This window comes from Panonychus citri, unplaced genomic scaffold, assembly GCF_014898815.1.
Source record: "Panonychus citri isolate SS breed McGregor unplaced genomic scaffold, ASM1489881v1 Contig00126, whole genome shotgun sequence".
NCBI lineage: Eukaryota > Metazoa > Arthropoda > Arachnida > Trombidiformes > Tetranychidae > Panonychus > Panonychus citri.
In genome coordinates, this window is record NW_026515531.1 from 133,617 (window position 1) to 150,349 (window position 16,733).

At 33.1% G+C, this 16,733-nt stretch overlaps 5 protein-coding genes across 6 annotated transcripts; 3 read left to right on the forward strand and 2 right to left on the reverse strand.

The window, feature by feature from the left end:
• The first annotated feature begins 3 nt into the window (after positions 1 to 3).
• On the forward strand, positions 4 to 5,475 carry LOC128390724 (nuclear pore complex protein Nup155-like). The gene is given in 9 exon segments (XM_053350478.1): positions 4 to 150; positions 270 to 649; positions 788 to 925; positions 1,048 to 1,215; positions 1,298 to 2,731; positions 2,734 to 3,660; positions 3,663 to 4,811; positions 4,899 to 5,142; positions 5,219 to 5,475. Coding segments are annotated over 8 exon segments (4,425 nt in total). The 5' UTR covers positions 4 to 150; positions 270 to 429; the 3' UTR covers positions 5,364 to 5,475.
• Positions 5,476 to 5,694: 219 nt separating this feature from the next.
• Positions 5,695 to 8,167, reverse strand: LOC128390734 (polyadenylate-binding protein 2-like). Its single transcript, XM_053350491.1, has 6 exons — positions 7,905 to 8,167; positions 7,452 to 7,557; positions 7,250 to 7,314; positions 6,933 to 7,039; positions 6,602 to 6,820; positions 5,695 to 6,496 (listed from the first exon to the last, which is right to left on the reverse strand). Exons 1-6 carry the CDS (start codon positions 8,058 to 8,060, stop codon positions 6,466 to 6,468), a joined length of 684 nt encoding a protein of 227 aa, XP_053206466.1. The 5' UTR covers positions 8,061 to 8,167; the 3' UTR covers positions 5,695 to 6,465.
• Positions 8,168 to 8,300: 133 nt separating this feature from the next.
• On the forward strand, positions 8,301 to 9,999 carry LOC128390733 (WD repeat-containing protein 82-like). 2 transcript variants are annotated; one of them, XM_053350490.1, is made up of 3 exons: positions 8,301 to 8,433; positions 8,525 to 8,793; positions 9,006 to 9,999. In XM_053350490.1, the coding sequence occupies exons 2-3, from the start codon at positions 8,525 to 8,527 to the stop codon at positions 9,679 to 9,681; spliced, it is 945 nt and encodes a 314-aa protein (XP_053206465.1). In that variant the 5' UTR covers positions 8,301 to 8,433; the 3' UTR covers positions 9,682 to 9,999. The 2 variants fall into 2 exon arrangements, with proteins under 2 accessions (XP_053206465.1, XP_053206464.1); XM_053350489.1 differs by having other exon boundaries at positions 8,304 to 8,793.
• Positions 10,000 to 10,683: 684 nt separating this feature from the next.
• Positions 10,684 to 13,660, reverse strand: LOC128390726 (Fanconi anemia group M protein homolog). Its single transcript, XM_053350480.1, has 2 exons — positions 12,969 to 13,660; positions 10,684 to 12,892 (listed from the first exon to the last, which is right to left on the reverse strand). Exons 1-2 carry the CDS (start codon positions 13,330 to 13,332, stop codon positions 10,902 to 10,904), a joined length of 2,355 nt encoding a protein of 784 aa, XP_053206455.1. The 5' UTR covers positions 13,333 to 13,660; the 3' UTR covers positions 10,684 to 10,901.
• A 221-nt stretch (positions 13,661 to 13,881) lies between these two features.
• On the forward strand, positions 13,882 to 15,154 carry LOC128390744 (uncharacterized). The gene is made up of 2 exons (XM_053350497.1): positions 13,882 to 14,592; positions 14,664 to 15,154. Exons 1-2 carry the CDS (start codon positions 14,535 to 14,537, stop codon positions 15,095 to 15,097), a joined length of 492 nt encoding a protein of 163 aa, XP_053206472.1. The 5' UTR covers positions 13,882 to 14,534; the 3' UTR covers positions 15,098 to 15,154.
• The last annotated feature ends 1,579 nt before the right edge of the window (positions 15,155 to 16,733 follow it).

The window sequence follows — 16,733 nt, forward strand, 5'->3', positions numbered from 1 at the left end:
TCCAAATGGAAAATTAACCAATCCTCATTTTCTTTTTTTTCTCTCTCAAACCACATTGTGTCTCTTTCTTTTCTCTTTCTTTTTTTTCTCTTTTTCTATTCTCTTTTCAAATTGTGTGAGTCGCTTTAATCAAGAAGAAGCGGGCTTTAGGTAAGCTTTAATCTATTGGATTAATCATGCTCACAGTTTAATTTCTTTATTGTTGATTGTGTTTAATTCTAATTGTCCTTCTCACATTTGTCATCATTATCTCTTATCTTCATCTACAGGAGTTGTTGCTCTTTGCCTGTTAACCGTTTTCTCTACCTTGTTGGTAACCATTGTTGGAGAATTTTTTTTTCCTTTTTCTCTCTCCTTTTTTGTTCTCCATATTGGTGTAAATTTTTCTCATTTTTTTAGAATTTCCATTGGTTTTATTCTATATTAATCATGGATATGGACACTTCATCCAGCCCTTGGGCTGGTGGACAATCAGCTCTTAATCGTTCACTAACAGGATCTCCTACTGGACAACATCAAACTTATGTTGCTCGATCACCACCTAATCAAGTCATTGTACCTCAAGAATTACCTGCCCAATTAATTGACAAATATCTTGCCACTGATGCCAATTTCCTTCAAATTCATGATGCCATTAAGGCCTCAACCGGTAAGATTTAAGTTAAACCTCTAAATAGTTTTCTCTTTTTTATTAATTCACCATTTCTACATGTGATCTTTTTGGTTACTGAATCTTTTTCTTTTCCTTTGCTTCATCTATTTATATATTTTTGATTTTCTTTCTCAGGTTATCCAACTTTAAGTGGCCTTCAGGATACAGATTATCCAAATATAAGTGATCTTGCCTCAGCTCTTGGAAGTTTAACTCAATTAGATAAAATTACTACAATACCTTTACCATCAGGAATTTTAGAGCAATTTAACCGTAAGTCTTTTCCAACACATTTGATTTTCATGTGAGATCTTATCATGCATGTGCTTTTGGATGTTCAAGGCTTAAAATTGTTTTTTTCTTTTTCTTTCTTTCTCTCTCCGTCTCTACTCTAGATGTTCAACAAAATTGTGAAATGGGAATTTTTACCGAGATTAAAAGAGCCTGGTTAGCAGTTGATAGTACGATTTACCTTTGGTCTTATGATAATGGCTGTGACATGGCCTATTATGATGGTCTAACCGAGGTGATCATTGGAGTTGCCCTTCTCAAGCCCAAACCAGGTAAATGTTGATTTCATTTTTGTTTAGTCTCTTCACTTTCTTATCTCATGTTTATTTGTCTCTTCCTTGGTTCAAATTGCAGGTATTTTCAAAGACAATATTAAATATGTTCTTTGTCTAACTACCCTCGTTGAGATCGTTCTTCTTGGAATTCAATATCGTGAAAGTGGATCCGAAATGATTGACGATCTTCATGTAGATAATGAACCTTTATTCAACATTGCTACCGATAACACTGCAATGCCCATCATTCAGGGTACTAATGATGGAAGAATATTTTTGGGTGGTAAAGATGGATCTTTATATGAAGCGGTTTATCAGGCCCATGAAACTTGGTTCCGAAAGAAAAGTTGGAAAATTAATCATTCAAGTTCATCTCTCTCTTTCCTGGTTCCCAATTTACTTTCATTTTATGACAAAGATCCAATTGTTCAAATTGAAATTGACAATAGTCGTCATATCCTTTTCACCCGGTCAGAAAAAGGAACAATTGAAGTTTATGATTTAGGCTATGATGGTAAAGACATGGCTAAAGTTGCCTCAAAAAGTGCTCATGCTATTAGTTCACAAGCATCTTCATTGGCTCGTAACATTGAGGCGGAAAATTTTCGTACCATAAGTCAAATTTGTGCTGTTTCTGAAAGTGAATCAACTTTCGTCAATCTTATTGGTTTCACTGAAACCGGTATTCGAATATATTTTTCTACCAATCATACACCTAAATACGACCAGAGACCCGATTCTTTAAATATTGTTCACATTCGGCTGCCTCCTGGTTACTCTGCAGCTTCACCTCCCCAACGTCCCGCTAACATTTATCTGGCCTCTTACTCACGAAGTACCACTATCATGGTCTCCATTACTGGTGATGGTCGAGCGCTTCTCTGGACTCTTTCATCGGACGCATTTGCTTTCGATAATCAACTCATGGAATTGTTTAGTGTTCATCCAATCAGTAGTCGAGTTTGGAGAATGAGAGAGGAAATTAAACCTCATTTGATAAAAAAATCTATCCCAATTAATGTAGGAATTAACAAAGTAATCAACCTTGAACCTCCTGTAATGATTACTCAAGATGTAGAAGAGCAAAGAAAATTTATCTTCCTTTCATCCCAAGGTGTTCATATTGCTCATCGACCTCGACCAGTTGATCATTTGAAACAGTTACTTGTAGACAATCAAGGGTTCGAGAATGAAGCTGTTAAAGGTTTCTTCCGTCTCTATGGGGAAGCTCAAAGTTGCTGTATGACTTTGGCTATCGCTTGTCAAACAACATCTCCCGTTGAAAAGCAGGTCGCTGAATGGGCTACTCTAGCTTTCTTCCGCTACGGTGGTGATCCTCAAGTTTTAACCGCTCCAACAGCAGCTCCACAATCCCAGCAACAACAACAACAAGTGATACAATCAACTGGAACTCCATCACATTCCATAAGCCAACAGTTTACTCCACACATTGCTAATTTAGCTGGTGGTCAAATTTCAACACCAATTTCCTCTACACCTCGATACTCATCTCCCTTCGAGCAATCCCTTCATCACCAATTGTCCGATCAGCATCGGTCATTCAATCTACACCACATTCAGAGCAAATGCAATTTTCACCTTCAAATGTTACCCTTCAAAATCGTAATTCATTCATTAATAATCAATCAGGTCTTTATGGGACTGGTCATCCCTTCAATGAAACAATGATCGCCGGTCAACCTGGATTAAATACTTCCCCAGTTCAACATGTTCAATATGGAATGTCCAACAAACTTATTGGACTTTATCTTTATGTAGCTCGAATCATTAGACCCATTTGGAATGCTAATTGTGTGAAATCTGAATTAATTACTCCACCACCTAAAGACGGTCTAAAGGAAAACATCACTACAACCATAACCGATGTTGAGATGAAGATTTACTTGGAAAAATTGAACAATTTGAGACAATTTTTGATGAAAAATATTCAATTCTCTGATATTCCTGATAACGAGATGCCTCATTACTCTGAGTCGACTACTGTTACCTTTTCAAGTCCCACTCAAGTAAATCCAATTCTTGAACGAGCTTCTTTCTTCAACATGTTAACATTAATCAAAAGATGCCTTGAAACTATTGGCCTACTTCGTATAGCATATGAACACAAATTTCCAACAGTTGTTAAAAATTTATCTTCTGAAATAATCGCTAAACTAAAAGGATCAACCTTCCGAACTTTAATCAATGAAGGTGAAGAGATTTGTGCTCATTTGGCTTCCGCTTTGGTTCAAAAGTACATCGATGATTCTGTGACCACGGAAGGAATCAGTAAACGACTAAATGATGCCTGCCCTGCAATCTTTAGGGAAGAAAATGCTCTCCAAGCAAAAGCACACGAAACACTGATCAAAGCTCGTCGAACCAAGGATGAAACTGAACGATTCAAGTTGATTGACGAAGCACTGGCCACTTTCAAGTCGATTGAGCTCGAACCAACTTAAGACAAGCCTGTGATCTATTAAAAACCGTCCATGCCTATGTTGATATAGTGACTCTTTGTCTCGAAACAGCTTCACTTCGAGACAAGGAAAACATTGGCATTTATTTATTGAGAAACAATGCCAATGTTTTCCAACAATTTCAAAATCGTTCATTCTTCTCATATGATAACAAATTCATTGGTGATGAAAAACAAATGTCAACCATTCAGTCCAGATTGGAGTGTTATCGAATTATCTTGGACACTTATGAGCATCTTCTCTTGCTTGTTGAACATCCAATGAGTGCCGTTGCTCAACCAACCTCATCTCGGAACAACGTTGAAGACTATATACCACCTTTAACCAAAGAAGAAGCTCTTAATTATAGTAAAGCAGTTCTCAAAGCAGCAATTGCCTCGGAAGATGAGCCCGCTCATGTAACCATCTATGAATGGCTATATGAACATCAACAGGTTGACAAATTGTTAGAAATTCAATCACCTTACCTGGAAAGTTATCTTAAAACTAAAGCAGCTCATTTTGGAGAGACAACTCAACTTATGGATTTACTTTGGATGTACTATGAGCGAAATGGTAACTTTCGAGCTGCTGCCTCGATTCTTGATAAATTAGCTGATCGTCATGGATCAGAATCTGATTTACTCAAGAGATTAGAATATTTATCTCGAGCTATCATTTGTATGAAAAGCTGTCAAAGTCATCCCAGTTTTGTACTTACCGATGAAAAAGATTTTAAATCAAGTGGTGAATTGTTGCACGATTTAGAGGAAAAGATGGAAGTTGCTCGATTACAATTACAAATTGTGGAAAGTTTATCCCAACGAGCAGATTGTTCATCATCAGTAGCTGTTAAAGATGCCATCAAGAAACTTAATGAAGGACTTTTGGACATCACCATGTTGTATGAAGATTATGCGGAAAAGTTTGACCTTCCCGAATGTCAATTAGCAATTGTTTGTGCTGCCTCATTCAACGATCCCGAGTTAATTAGATCTCTTTGGAAACGTATATTTGACAAAGAGCTGACCGATTCCTCTAATAGACCAATTTCCGTTAAAAAGACTCTTCTTGTTAACAAATTACAACATTTAGCTAAATTGTATATGCCCAGTGATAGATATTTCCCATTAGGTAAGTTTGCTAATTGTTAACGAATCTCCAAACAATCAATCATCATTTGAATGATTTCATGATCCAAATTTTTAATTTTATTTGCAGAATTTATAATTCAATATTTGGAAAATATAACTCAACCCATGGAATTTGAAAGAAGTTGGCTTGCCGCATCTCTATTAACCTGCGGAATTGGTTTCTCACAATTAGTTGACATTTATCATAGATTGTATCAATCAAGAGACCCAACAATCTCTTGGTATAAGAAATCAATCCAACTCCTGGAAGTCTCCCATTGGCTTTTCTCTAAATTCTGTGAAAGTCCTCTTCTAATTTCTTTAACTGAAAGGTTAGTTTATTTACAATTCTCAATTTTCTGATCATTCATTGTAATTGATAATCGAAACTTTTCCTTTTCCATTTAGGCGACAATTTACTGCTAAATGTTTGGACTTAATTGCAGAATACGTTATAGAACTTCAATCAAACAATCTCACGGATCCTCAAGTATCACAATTGATCAGCCAATTTAGAGATATCCAAGCCAAATTAGAAGGAATGACTTTTTAAATAAATTTAATTTTTTAAATTACCCTTTCCCTCCCTCGCTCTCTGTCTCTCACTCTACCTCTCTTGTTCACAACAATTGATTAAAACATTCAAATGATTGAGGGAACCATAACTTTGCAACCTCTAATCCCGCCTGTTTCTTGTTCTGGATAAATTCAAGGTCAACTTGTTTCATTCACTTTAATGGCGCCAAATCTCATCAAAATTCATGTATAATAAATAAAGAACCGTTACAATCAACGAGAAAGAAAAATGAAAACTACCAATGATTAATGGGAATGATAATTAATTGAGTATTACAATTAATTTCCAAATGGTTTTATTCAAACGTTTGTATTGATTTTTTTTTATTCTTTTTTATTAGCTTTGATTTTTTAAATGTCTTTTTTCAGCTATCATTTTTTTTTCTTTTTTTAATTTTCTGTTTCGTTTATCAAAGTCGATCTGTTTTTAGTTAATCTCTTGTCTTTGTTGTTGTTGTTTTTGTTTTTTTCTTGATAAGTCAACATTGATTGTGACAAATTTTGGTGTTTAAAGAGGATTGAAATTTTGAATAGCGTTTGGATTTACTAGGAGAAAGTTTTAAGGTGTATAGGAGACGAAGGAGGAGAAAGGGATGAGATTGGAATAAGAAATTTGACAGGCAAAAGATTTTTGGTGGTGGGAAGTGTGGAAATAGGAAGATTGTTGTTTTTTTTCAGATGAGAAAAGAAAAAGAAATGAAAATAAACCAATCACATGATTGGAATACAGAGTTTCGAAGAAAGAAGATGAATTGTTGAGTTAATTGTTGTGGCGAAAAAGAGATAGAGATATATGTATATAAGGAATATAAATAGCGTAAATTCCGATAGATTGGTACTTTGGTTTTCGCAAAGTAGTAGTAAATTTTGTTTCCGGTAAGTTTGATGTTTTAATTGTCCAACTGATCTTATGGTACGTGTTTTTTTTTTGCTGCGTAGCTGCTGGTAAATCATACTGTGGATGCGATTGTGTTTTGTTTATATGTGTAGTGTGCGTCAAATGCACATAAGCGTGAGAAAAGAGACAAAGTCGCGGCGATGGGTTTTAATTTGAATTGAATTATAACAAATTTTCTAGTCTAGTAAGGACTATAATACCATCCTCGGCGCCTGTGGATAGAAAAATGGAAGATGATAGATAATTTAGTAAATTATAGATTAAGATGATAAATCAATCAGGTTCACGGAATCGAGTCACTTGCAGCTCACACTTACGGCCTTCTTGCAGGTCTGAATCCCCACGAGGCAGCTCTACCAGCAAATCCTCTACGAGAAGCTCTCATTCCTCCTCGAGCAGGTCTCGCAGTTACGCTAAGTCCTGGAGTGTTGGTCCTTTTTTGATTAACCTTAATCTGTCTTCCCTTGAAAAGTGAATCGTCAAGGGCCATTGCTGTTTGGACAGAATCTTTTTCGGCAAACTCTATATAAGCAAAGCTAGAGGGTAAAAGAGAGAAAGAGAAAAAAAAGTTAAATCAATTAATTTGTTAAATACATTAAAGGATTTAAAAACAAAATAATGATTTTTTATATTCGAAAGACAACTAACCCTTTAGGATGTCCACTAAATTTGTCACATAAAATGGTAACACGATTTATTGACCCACAGCCATGGAAATGGCGCTCCAAGTCATCTGCAGTAGCTGAATAATCAACCTGAAAAAGTAATAGAAAATGAATTATTTAGATTATTGTATTGCAACATAAATGGAAGCTAACATGTGATCACTATCGATGTAAATAATGAGTTTGAAAGAAAAGATTTTTAAGAGAATCAAATAGATTAAATCAAGTTAATCAGTTTATGATTGAATTTCCCTGCTAATGACGATTTAGTCTAATATAGAAAATTAAACAGATACTTACATTACCAACATAAATGGATCGGGCATCGACTTCTCTTTTCTCTTCTGGAGATAAACCTGCAGTACCTACAAAATAGAGGAAAAAAACGCGGATTAGCGGTTTTAGAGTTTAAAAAATGAGGCAACTTATTGAATAATCGAATCAATTTCAATTTTTGCTTCAATAAAGAGGAGTAAACCGAGAATGGAAAATGAAAACTCACTTGATGAACTCAAATTCATTTGTTTCTCAGCCTCATCTTGCATTTGTTTCAACTTTTCAGCCTCTTCCTCCATTTCTCTAACTCGTGCTTTGATCTCTTCCAAATCCTGTAACAGTCAAGAAACAATAACAATAGTATAAATATAGTGACGAAATAATCGTGAAAATGAGAAAACATTGAAGTAGAATGAAAAAAAAATACAACATAGAAAAAAAAGAATAGAAAAAGAGAAGAAAAAAAACAGATCACATAAAAGAGAAACAATAAGAGAGCCAACACACTAAACTCTCCGTAGAGAAGAATTTGTTGATTCTTAAAAGAGAACATTTTTTGTTTTTCTTGGAAAGAGTAACAATCAGTCGGTGAACAATTTAACAGAGAATATGGAATAATCTAAAGAAATCTAAATCACTGGAAAACAATTGCGAAAGAAATTAAATTAGAAACACTTACCGGGTCATCTGGATTATCATTGGATTGTTGAGACATTGTTGAATTATGTTCACCATCCATTAGCATTTCATTACTTGTCTCATTAAAACTACCTAATTGTCCATCTCCATTTTCTTTGTTAACTAAATCACTAAGTTTCTGTTTAGATTCGGACATTATAATTAGTTGAAAAAAAAGAAATAAATTTAGATTTCTTTTAATAGAAAATGAGAATAATTTTCTAAACCCAATTAATCAAATGGAGATAAAATTTTCTCATCAACAAACATTCACAAGAGAGAAAACGACATCTACCGGTTGGATTATTTATCGAAAATGAAAAGTTCCAATTAGAATTGATAGATGGCGCTCATGTTGTATTCTTTTTTTTTCTCATTTTGGTTTTGTTTTGAATGGAAAAAGAAATAAAAAAAAATCTAAAAATCTTTTTGTTTTTAATTCCAATTCGTTGAAACTTGATTAACTTTAATTTACTTCCATCTTGTTTTGAATTATTATTTTGTTTCAAGTTTCATCGCGCTATCAATTGGTATCTTTATTGACTTTCACTTTAACCTCAACCTTTTGGATTAGAATTTGGAAATTTAAATTATCTTCTCTATTCTCTGCTCTCTCTCCAGATGAAGCTGGTTGAATCTGTGGTAACCAATTTTAGAGTTGCCAAAGTATTCAAGGAAAACACTGAAAGGATTAACTCAATTGATTTCTCAGCAAATGGTGAAACTCTTATTACCTCATCTGATGATGATTCCATAGTTATTTATGATTGTGAAAAAGGAACCACAAAGAAAACATTAAACAGTAAAAAGTACGGTGTTGATTTGGTTCATTATACACATGCAGCTAATACTGCCATTCATTCAAGCAATAAAATAGATGATACCATTAGGTAAAGTTCATTTACTATTCAATTTTTTCTCTCTCTCTCTCTTTATCCTCTTCTCTATCTCTATCTATTCTCATAGTAATTTGTTTACACCTTTGATTAGTTATACTTTTTCACAATTCATAACAAAGCTTTCAAAAATATTTTCTCTATCACATTTTTCTCACTCATTTAAATTTGCTTTTTTTTTGCTTGGTTTTTTTTATCCATATAAGGTATCTTTCTTTACCGGACAATAAATATATCCGTTATTTTCCCGGACACACCAAAAAAGTGGTCACATTATGTATGTCTCCCGTTGACGATACCTTTCTAAGTGGATCTCTGGACAAGACAATTCGTCTATGGGATTTAAGATCACCCAATTGTCAAGGTTTAATGCATCTTATGGGACGACCTGTGGCCAATTTTGACCCGGAAGGATTAATCTTTGCAGTTGGAATAAACAGTGAATCAGTTAAACTTTATGATCTCAAATCTTTTGACAAAGGACCTTTTAATACCTTTAAATTACAACAAGATAAATTATGTGACTGGACTGGTCTCAAATTTTCACCTGATGGTAAAATGATTATGATTAGTACCAATGGTAATGTTATCCATCTTATTGACGCTTTCCAAGGTACACCCTTACAAACTCTCATGGGTCATGTGAATGCTAAAAATTTACCACTGGAAGCATCTTTCTCACCTGATTCCCAATTTATCTTCAGTGGTTCAACTGATGGTAAAATTCACGTTTGGAATGCATCTAATGGAAACAAAGTAACAACCTTTCAAGGTGAACACACATCAACAGTCCAATGTGTTCAATTTAATCCCAAATATATGATGCTCGCTTCCGCCTGCACCATGATGCACTTTTGGATACCTTCTAATTGTGATGAATAATAACAATAATGAATATTAATTATAAGGTGAAAACTAGTTAACTGAATGTGGATGAATTTTTTTTTCTAAACACTCGCCCATTCTAACTTGATATTGTCAATTTTGTCAATTCTGTCAACTCTTTTATCCTCTCTCTCTCTTTCTCTCTTTCTTTCTTCTTCTCTTCTCTTTCTTTTCTTCTCTTTGTTTTGTCTACTTCATTTTCATCTTCACTTATTGATTAAAGTTTTGCCCAACATTCAAATTCCTATTTACTTTGACTACATTAAACTCTTTCATCATTAATTGCGAAAAATAAAATTCATTTACCTGTAAAAATCATATGTTTCACTTTTCAATTCAATCAATTGTTTATTTGCACATTAATTTGTGGAAAAGTTTTCTTCCTAATCAAGTAATTAAGTAATTAAATTCCCACGATTATTACAATTGTTAATTAACCGGAAATCCATAAAATTATCTCATTAATATCCGATTACTGTTCATATTAACCTAATCGTTAGTTGCTTCATGTAAACAAAAACAATCAAAAGTAATTATGATTAATGTTTTCACATGTTTATCCATTGGTTAGTAAATTAAATGTTATTTCATTCAACTAGTTGGTTTCATCATTTAATTGATAATAAAAACATCCTGCTAATTAACTTAGTAAGAATTACAATTAGTCGTCAATCAAACCTAAAAAAATCACTTCTTTCCTTGGATAATCATCTTAGATACAATTAGAATCGATCTCAACAATTTAATCTAAGTAATTATCCAAATCAAATTAGTTTTTAATATTAACATTGTTATTAACTCGTTAATCAAACAATTAGAGTTCAAGTAAAAGTTTAGGCTCACTGATTTGATCTTGAAGTAATTTATTGATTATTATGATTGAAATTTATTTCTCACTTTGATTTAGAAACAATTTAATGATGATGAATTGATTGTTGCTCATTCAAGTTATAAATGAAAATTGTCATTAGAACGCAAAGAAATCAATTGATTAACAACTTGTAACAATGATGGAAAAATGAACAATTTATTACATTAAATTATCAAGAGAATTGAATTTTTTTTTATTTAATGAGTTTTAATTTGAAAATTTGTAATAAATATTGACAATCAAGAAAAATTAACATGATGATGATACGAATTAATTGTATTTTACACTTTTGACAACATTTTGTTGACTGTTATCAACAATTTACGATTTGTTAGATTCAGATAATCTAGTTGAATGAAACGGGATAATCGAGCGAATCGTCAGAGATATATTCTGACCATTTACTTTTCTTACATGGAATCGGTTCATCTTCGTCTTCATCTTCTTGTTCATATGAATTTTTCTCCTCTTTTTCCGACTTATCATCATCCTTATCATCCTTATCATCTTCATCATCATTATCATTTATTATTCCCATTATATCCATCATTTCTAAGCCGTTTTCTTCATCGTTTTCATCTCCATGTTTATCTTTGTCTTTATCTCCTTCCTCATCTACAACTTTCTCTTGGTCTTCTACTGGATCTTTAATTTGGTCTTTTTCTTGTTCTTTTTCTTGATTTTCATCTATCTCTTCATCAGTTTGAAATATGAATCGATTTTTACGTTTTTTAGCTGTACTTCCACCGGAAGATGATCTTTTGACTGCAGAGTTTCTTTTTTTGGTTGTACTTTCTTTCGTTGAGCTGAGACGTTTTTTGGTGCAACTTGTACTTTTTTCTTTCACTGGTGACGCTGTATTTATGTTGGTGTTTTCCGTCTCTTCCGTTTCGTCCAGGCTTCGATCATTATCATCGCTTCCTTTATCTTTTTCTTGTCTCACCCCAAGGTATAATTTGCGACAAATTGGTTTAAGTCCCTTAGGATAAAGTCTAACATTTTCTTTGAAAAGATCTTCTTGTTTTATTCCACTGAGTAAATTGGTTGCTACTCGTTTTCTATTATAAATACTGTCATTATGAGCTCCCTCTTCTTTACCCGCTGTAGTGAGAACTATTATTTTACCTTCACGAGCTCTTCCAGTTCGACCCATACGTTGGACCAAACGAATAGGTGATTTATTTGCATCATAGCAAATGATAAGATCCACATTACCGATGTCAAGTCCTTCCTCGGCTACACAAGTAGCGACTAATATATTGTATTCACCTTCGCGAAAACGACTTAGTACCTCCAATTGTTGTTTCTGAGAGAAACCTCGTTTCTTGGCGCTGCTTTGACCCACGAACTGGACTGGTCTTAGTTGTGAATGTTGCCTCAACAGAGATGTGATCTCTTCTACACTAGCACGGAATTGGGTGAAAACCATAACCTTTGTATCAGATCCTTCGGTGGCAAAATGATTCAGTACAATTTCTTGAAGTTTGACCAGCTTTGGATGTCCAGGTACAGAATGGACAGTATCACATTCGAGCTCACCATTGAAAGTAACATTACCATCAGGTTCAAATTTCTTCTTCAAATCATCTAATATCTCTTGGAGAACAGTATTTTTCTTCAAGATATTACCTAAATTGAAACCTTTTTTACCTCCGCCTTTGGGACTTTCTTCAGTTCTAGTACCTTTTACATGGTTGTAAAAAGATCTCAGTCCATAATTTTTAAGTAAATCGAGAGCATAGACAAGACTGGAAGTTATTGCGAAAGTGAAACGAACTGAATTCAATAGACCAACTGGAATATCATGTTGACCAGCCTCATAGGTTTTCTTTTGCATCAACAGGTAATATGATGATAAACGATTTAGATCATAACTTCCGATGGCTTTACGTTTAACCAAAGTTTTCAAATTTTCTTCAATAATTGAAAGTAAACGATCACGATAATATGTAAGCTCTTCGTCTAATTGAACGACAATTGTTTCAACACGACGATTATGTGTATACTTTTGAACATCAAGTGATTCCTCTGAACGATATTCAATCTTTGAGATGAGTAAATTTTTAAGAACTTGTTTAATGTGAACCAAATCTTTTCCTGGAGTAGCCGATAAAGCGAGAACCCTAAATTGAGTATTCCTTTTGTAAACCTCTTCAATAACTCGGGTATAAGCATATCCACCGGTGGCTTTATGAGCCTCATCAACAACGATACATTTAATTTGCTCAGCTGGACAATAATCATTGAGAAATAAATCATTCTGCATAACCTGAGGGGTTAAGAAAAACAATCTTTTGGTTAGCCATTCTTCTTGTCGTTTACATGGTGAAGTGTGACCTGTGTGTAGATGAGAAAATCAATTTAGAATTTGAAGAAAACAAATTTTACAAGAACATAAATGTATTTAAATTACCTGTTAATTCAACAATATCTTCTCGAGGTATTCCAACAATATCAAAACATGCTTCCATTTGTTGCTTAACAAGAGGTCGAGTTGGAGCCATAAAGACAATCTTACACCTTGGATACCAAAGATATAGATTGTACATAACAACAGCGGCAATTAAAGTCTTACCAAGGCCAGTTGGTAATACGACAAGTGTATTGTTGAATAAAGACTGGTGAACAATACTGTACTGATAATCACGAATATCTCGGTTAATTGGATAAATCCAATGACGACCAGCATGATAATCAAAACCATCCAATTTTTCAACTTTACCAGAGGCTAAACCTTCACGAACTTCCTCTTCGGTATCAGCAATAAACTCAGTCATGATAACAGAGAGAAGAGAGTTTATATATATATTTATATGAATATATATAAGTTAAACACAAAAAAAGCAAAATATTCTAAACCACCAATCAGTGATTGAGATGATTAACAAATTAGAATCCAAAATGGAAAGAAATATTTACATGGAAACAAACAGAGAAAAGATCAAAGAAACACATATGAGAGTGAAAGAGAAAAAGGGGAGAAAACATTAAGTTATCAACGTCAAACTGATGACCAGCTAATTATTGTAAATCTGATTATAAGAATGAAATGTAATTGTAATTAATTAAAACACACGACAAGTTAAAAGTATTAACATTACCAAAAGAAACAATTAGTTACAAGTGATCCCGCCAATACTTTTTTCCGATCATCTGATTGATCCAAATGAAAGTGTGTTAAATAGCCATCGACTTTTATGCTTCCATCTAGTGAAGTGAATTTTAAATGACAACGATTAATTATGATACTTAGGTTGAACTTTTTTCGTGCCTGCAAAATTTTAATTCAATTAACTTTACCTGTGAATTTAAAATAAAATTTTAAATTTTGTGTTATTATTGTTCATCGCATCACACAGACCAAGTTGATAAGAAAATTATGATAGTTCAACAGTTACATTAGTTGTTTTTGTTACTCTTAAAACTGAGGCTCTAATTACGTCGTAATAACTTGAAACTTTTTCTTTCGTTGGTAAAGTTTTTGTGGTAACTTGAAACTTTTTTGTAAACTGAACGATTATTTCGGTGCCTTTTGGCGACCACTAGGGTGGCTTGTAATGTTTGAAGCATTCGACTTCGGTTGTTACTTGTAATAAAAATTAAGTCGTCACTGGATAATTGCAATAAATTTATAACTAACAATCAATTGAACAATCAAATCAACTGATGGTGCAGATTCGCTGATGATAATGGTCTGAAGTTGTGAGATTCGAGTACAAATGGACTTGATCATCTTGTAACTTTACTCGTTGGATTGTAACATCTAAACCTGATAATTTTCTGATAAAAACTGACTAAATTGTTTCAATTTAATGGTGAATAATTTATCTAATAATTAATTCAGTGAATTTCAATAATTATTAAAATCAAGTGTTATTAGTTAATGGGGACGAACAATTGGAAAATTAAGTTGAGGTATAAATGATTGACTTTGGATTGTCATCTGTATAATTCAATTGTTGTTCATGACTAAGTCATCATGTTGATAATCAAATCGGTTGTGGTAATAGTTTTAATCACTTTAACTTTCACTGATTGTAAGTAATCAAAAGTAATAAAAGTTTACCCAACAATCTAAAATTTGATTAATTTTCTATTTATTAATTAGGTATCAATGGGGAATATTTAATTGCTGGATCTCAATTAAATGAAGCCTGTTCGATGAGTGCCCATTTATTGTCCAGCGGTTTAAAAGAGGATCAGGTTGAAAAAATTGTCGTTCATAAATTGTTACAATTAAATCGTAAATCAAAACCCGGTAAAAAGCCATCACTTGGATATGCATATTTAGCTGGTGGTGGAAGTGGTCCAGTTGCTCAAACAGGAACGATGAATTTCAGTGTAAGTAATTTTGCCCAAGGAATATTAAATCTGTTGAATTGTGCTAGAATGAATCGATGCCTTCCTGTAACCAGAGTCTGTCCATGGATTAATTATCCTGATCAAGTTGATTTCGACAATATCAATCAGATTAATCGTCTAGTAAAACAAATTGAATCAAAAAAACTATTAGCCCATAGATGTGCTCAAGAGTCAATTTAGTAAATATTTCTCATTATTAACTATTCTCATATTATTAATGTAACAAAAATATCAATTAAATTGATCTTGGATGAAAAATATATTTATGTTGAGAATTGTTTCATAACAAAGTAAATGAATAATTAGATTATAACTCAGAACAATTAAGTTTATCTATGTAATATTGGAATCTTGAAAAGGTCTTTTCCAAACTGAATTTAGAAAACGAGGAAAAGATATTTATTTTATCGTGATTTTTTTAATTGAATAATTATTTTTTTAAATATCATTCATTGCAAACATTTGATTTCACAAACACGACTTAGTACCTCCAATTGTTGTTTCTGAGAGAAACCTCGTTTCTTGGGGCTGCTTTGACCCACGAACTGGACTGGTCTTAGTTGTGAATGTTGCCTTAACAGAGATGTGATCTCTTCTACACTGGCACGAAATTGGGTGAAAACCATAACCTTTGTATCAGATCCTTCGGTGGCAAAATGATTCAGTACAATTTCTTGAAGTTTGACCAGCTTTGGATGTCCAGGTACAGAATGGACAGTATCACATTCGAGCTCACCATTGAAAGTAACATTACCATCAGGTTCAAATTTCTTCTTCAAATCATCTAATATCTCTTGGAGAACAGTATTTTTCTTCGCTTCTTCTTTTTCTTTCAGATATTACCCAAGTTGAAACCTTTTTGACCTCCGCCTTTGGGACTTTCTTCAGTTCTAGTACCTTTTACTTGGTTGTAAAAAGATCTCAGTCCATAATTTTTGAGTAAATCGAGAGCATAGACAAGACTGGAAGTTATCGCGAAAGTAAAACGAACTGAATTCAATAGACCAACCGGAATATCATGTTGATTTGAAATTGAAACTTCATTGCTTTTTTGTTCTTGAAATAGCTATGATAATTCTCAATTAATTTAATACGAAGAAATCAAACACAACACCTTTTATTTAATTGTTTGAACTTATAATTCATTGATTTTCAAGTTTCTAATGCAAATTATTAACATAAACTAACAAGTGTTGATTAGTTTCATCATGCGATAATCATCATGGGCATCATATAAGAGCAGAAATTTTGTTGAAAAATATTAGTTATCAGATTAATAAGAATAATTCATCATGTTGATAATCAAATCGGTTTTGGTAATAGTTTTAATCACTTTAACTTTCACTGATTGTAAGTAACACAAAGTGACAAAAGTTTACCCAACAATCTAAAATTTGACTAATTTTCTATTTGTTTATTAGGTATCAATGGGGAATATTTAATTGCTGGATCTCAATTAAATGAAGCCTGTTCGATGAGTGCCCATTTATTGTCCAGCGGTTTAAAAGAGGATCAGGTTGAAAAAATTGTCGTTCATAAATTGTTACAATTAAATCGTAAATCGAAACCCGGTAAAAAGCCATCACTTGGATATGCATATTCAGTTGATGGTGGAAGTGGTCCAGTTGCTCAAACGGAAACGATGAATTTCAGTGTAAGTAATTTTGCTCAAGGAATATTTAATCTGTTGAATTGTGGGCGGAGGAATCGATGCTTTCCTGTAACCAGAGTCTGTCCATGGATTAATTATCCTGATCAAGTTGATTTCGACAATATCAATCAGATTAATCGTCTAGTAAAACAAATTGAATCAAAA

Bases quoted from the DNA above. Each gene is read 5' to 3' on its own strand.
- LOC128390744 (XM_053350497.1), top strand. From the start codon at position 14,535: ATGTTGATAATCAAATCGGTTGTGGTAATAGTTTTAATCACTTTAACT. The intron at 14,593-14,663 runs GTAAGTAATCAA...TTTATTAATTAG, and splicing joins CACTTTAACTTTCACTGATT to GTATCAATGGGGAATATTTA.
- LOC128390734 (XM_053350491.1), bottom strand. From the start codon at position 8,060: ATGTCCGAATCTAAACAGAAACTTAGTGATTTAGTTAACAAAGAAAAT. The intron at 7,558-7,904 runs GTAAGTGTTTCT...TGACTGTTACAG, and splicing joins ATGATAATCCAGATGACCCG to GATTTGGAAGAGATCAAAGC. The intron at 6,497-6,601 runs GTAAGTGTGAGC...TTCTATCCACAG, and splicing joins TTCAGACCTGCAAGAAGGCC to GCGCCGAGGATGGTATTATA.
- LOC128390733 (XM_053350490.1), top strand. From the start codon at position 8,525: ATGAAGCTGGTTGAATCTGTGGTAACCAATTTTAGAGTTGCCAAAGTA. The intron at 8,794-9,005 runs GTAAAGTTCATT...TATCCATATAAG, and splicing joins AAAATAGATGATACCATTAG to GTATCTTTCTTTACCGGACA.
- LOC128390726 (XM_053350480.1), bottom strand. From the start codon at position 13,332: ATGACTGAGTTTATTGCTGATACCGAAGAGGAAGTTCGTGAAGGTTTA. The intron at 12,893-12,968 runs GTAATTTAAATA...ATCTACACACAG, and splicing joins AGATATTGTTGAATTAACAG to GTCACACTTCACCATGTAAA.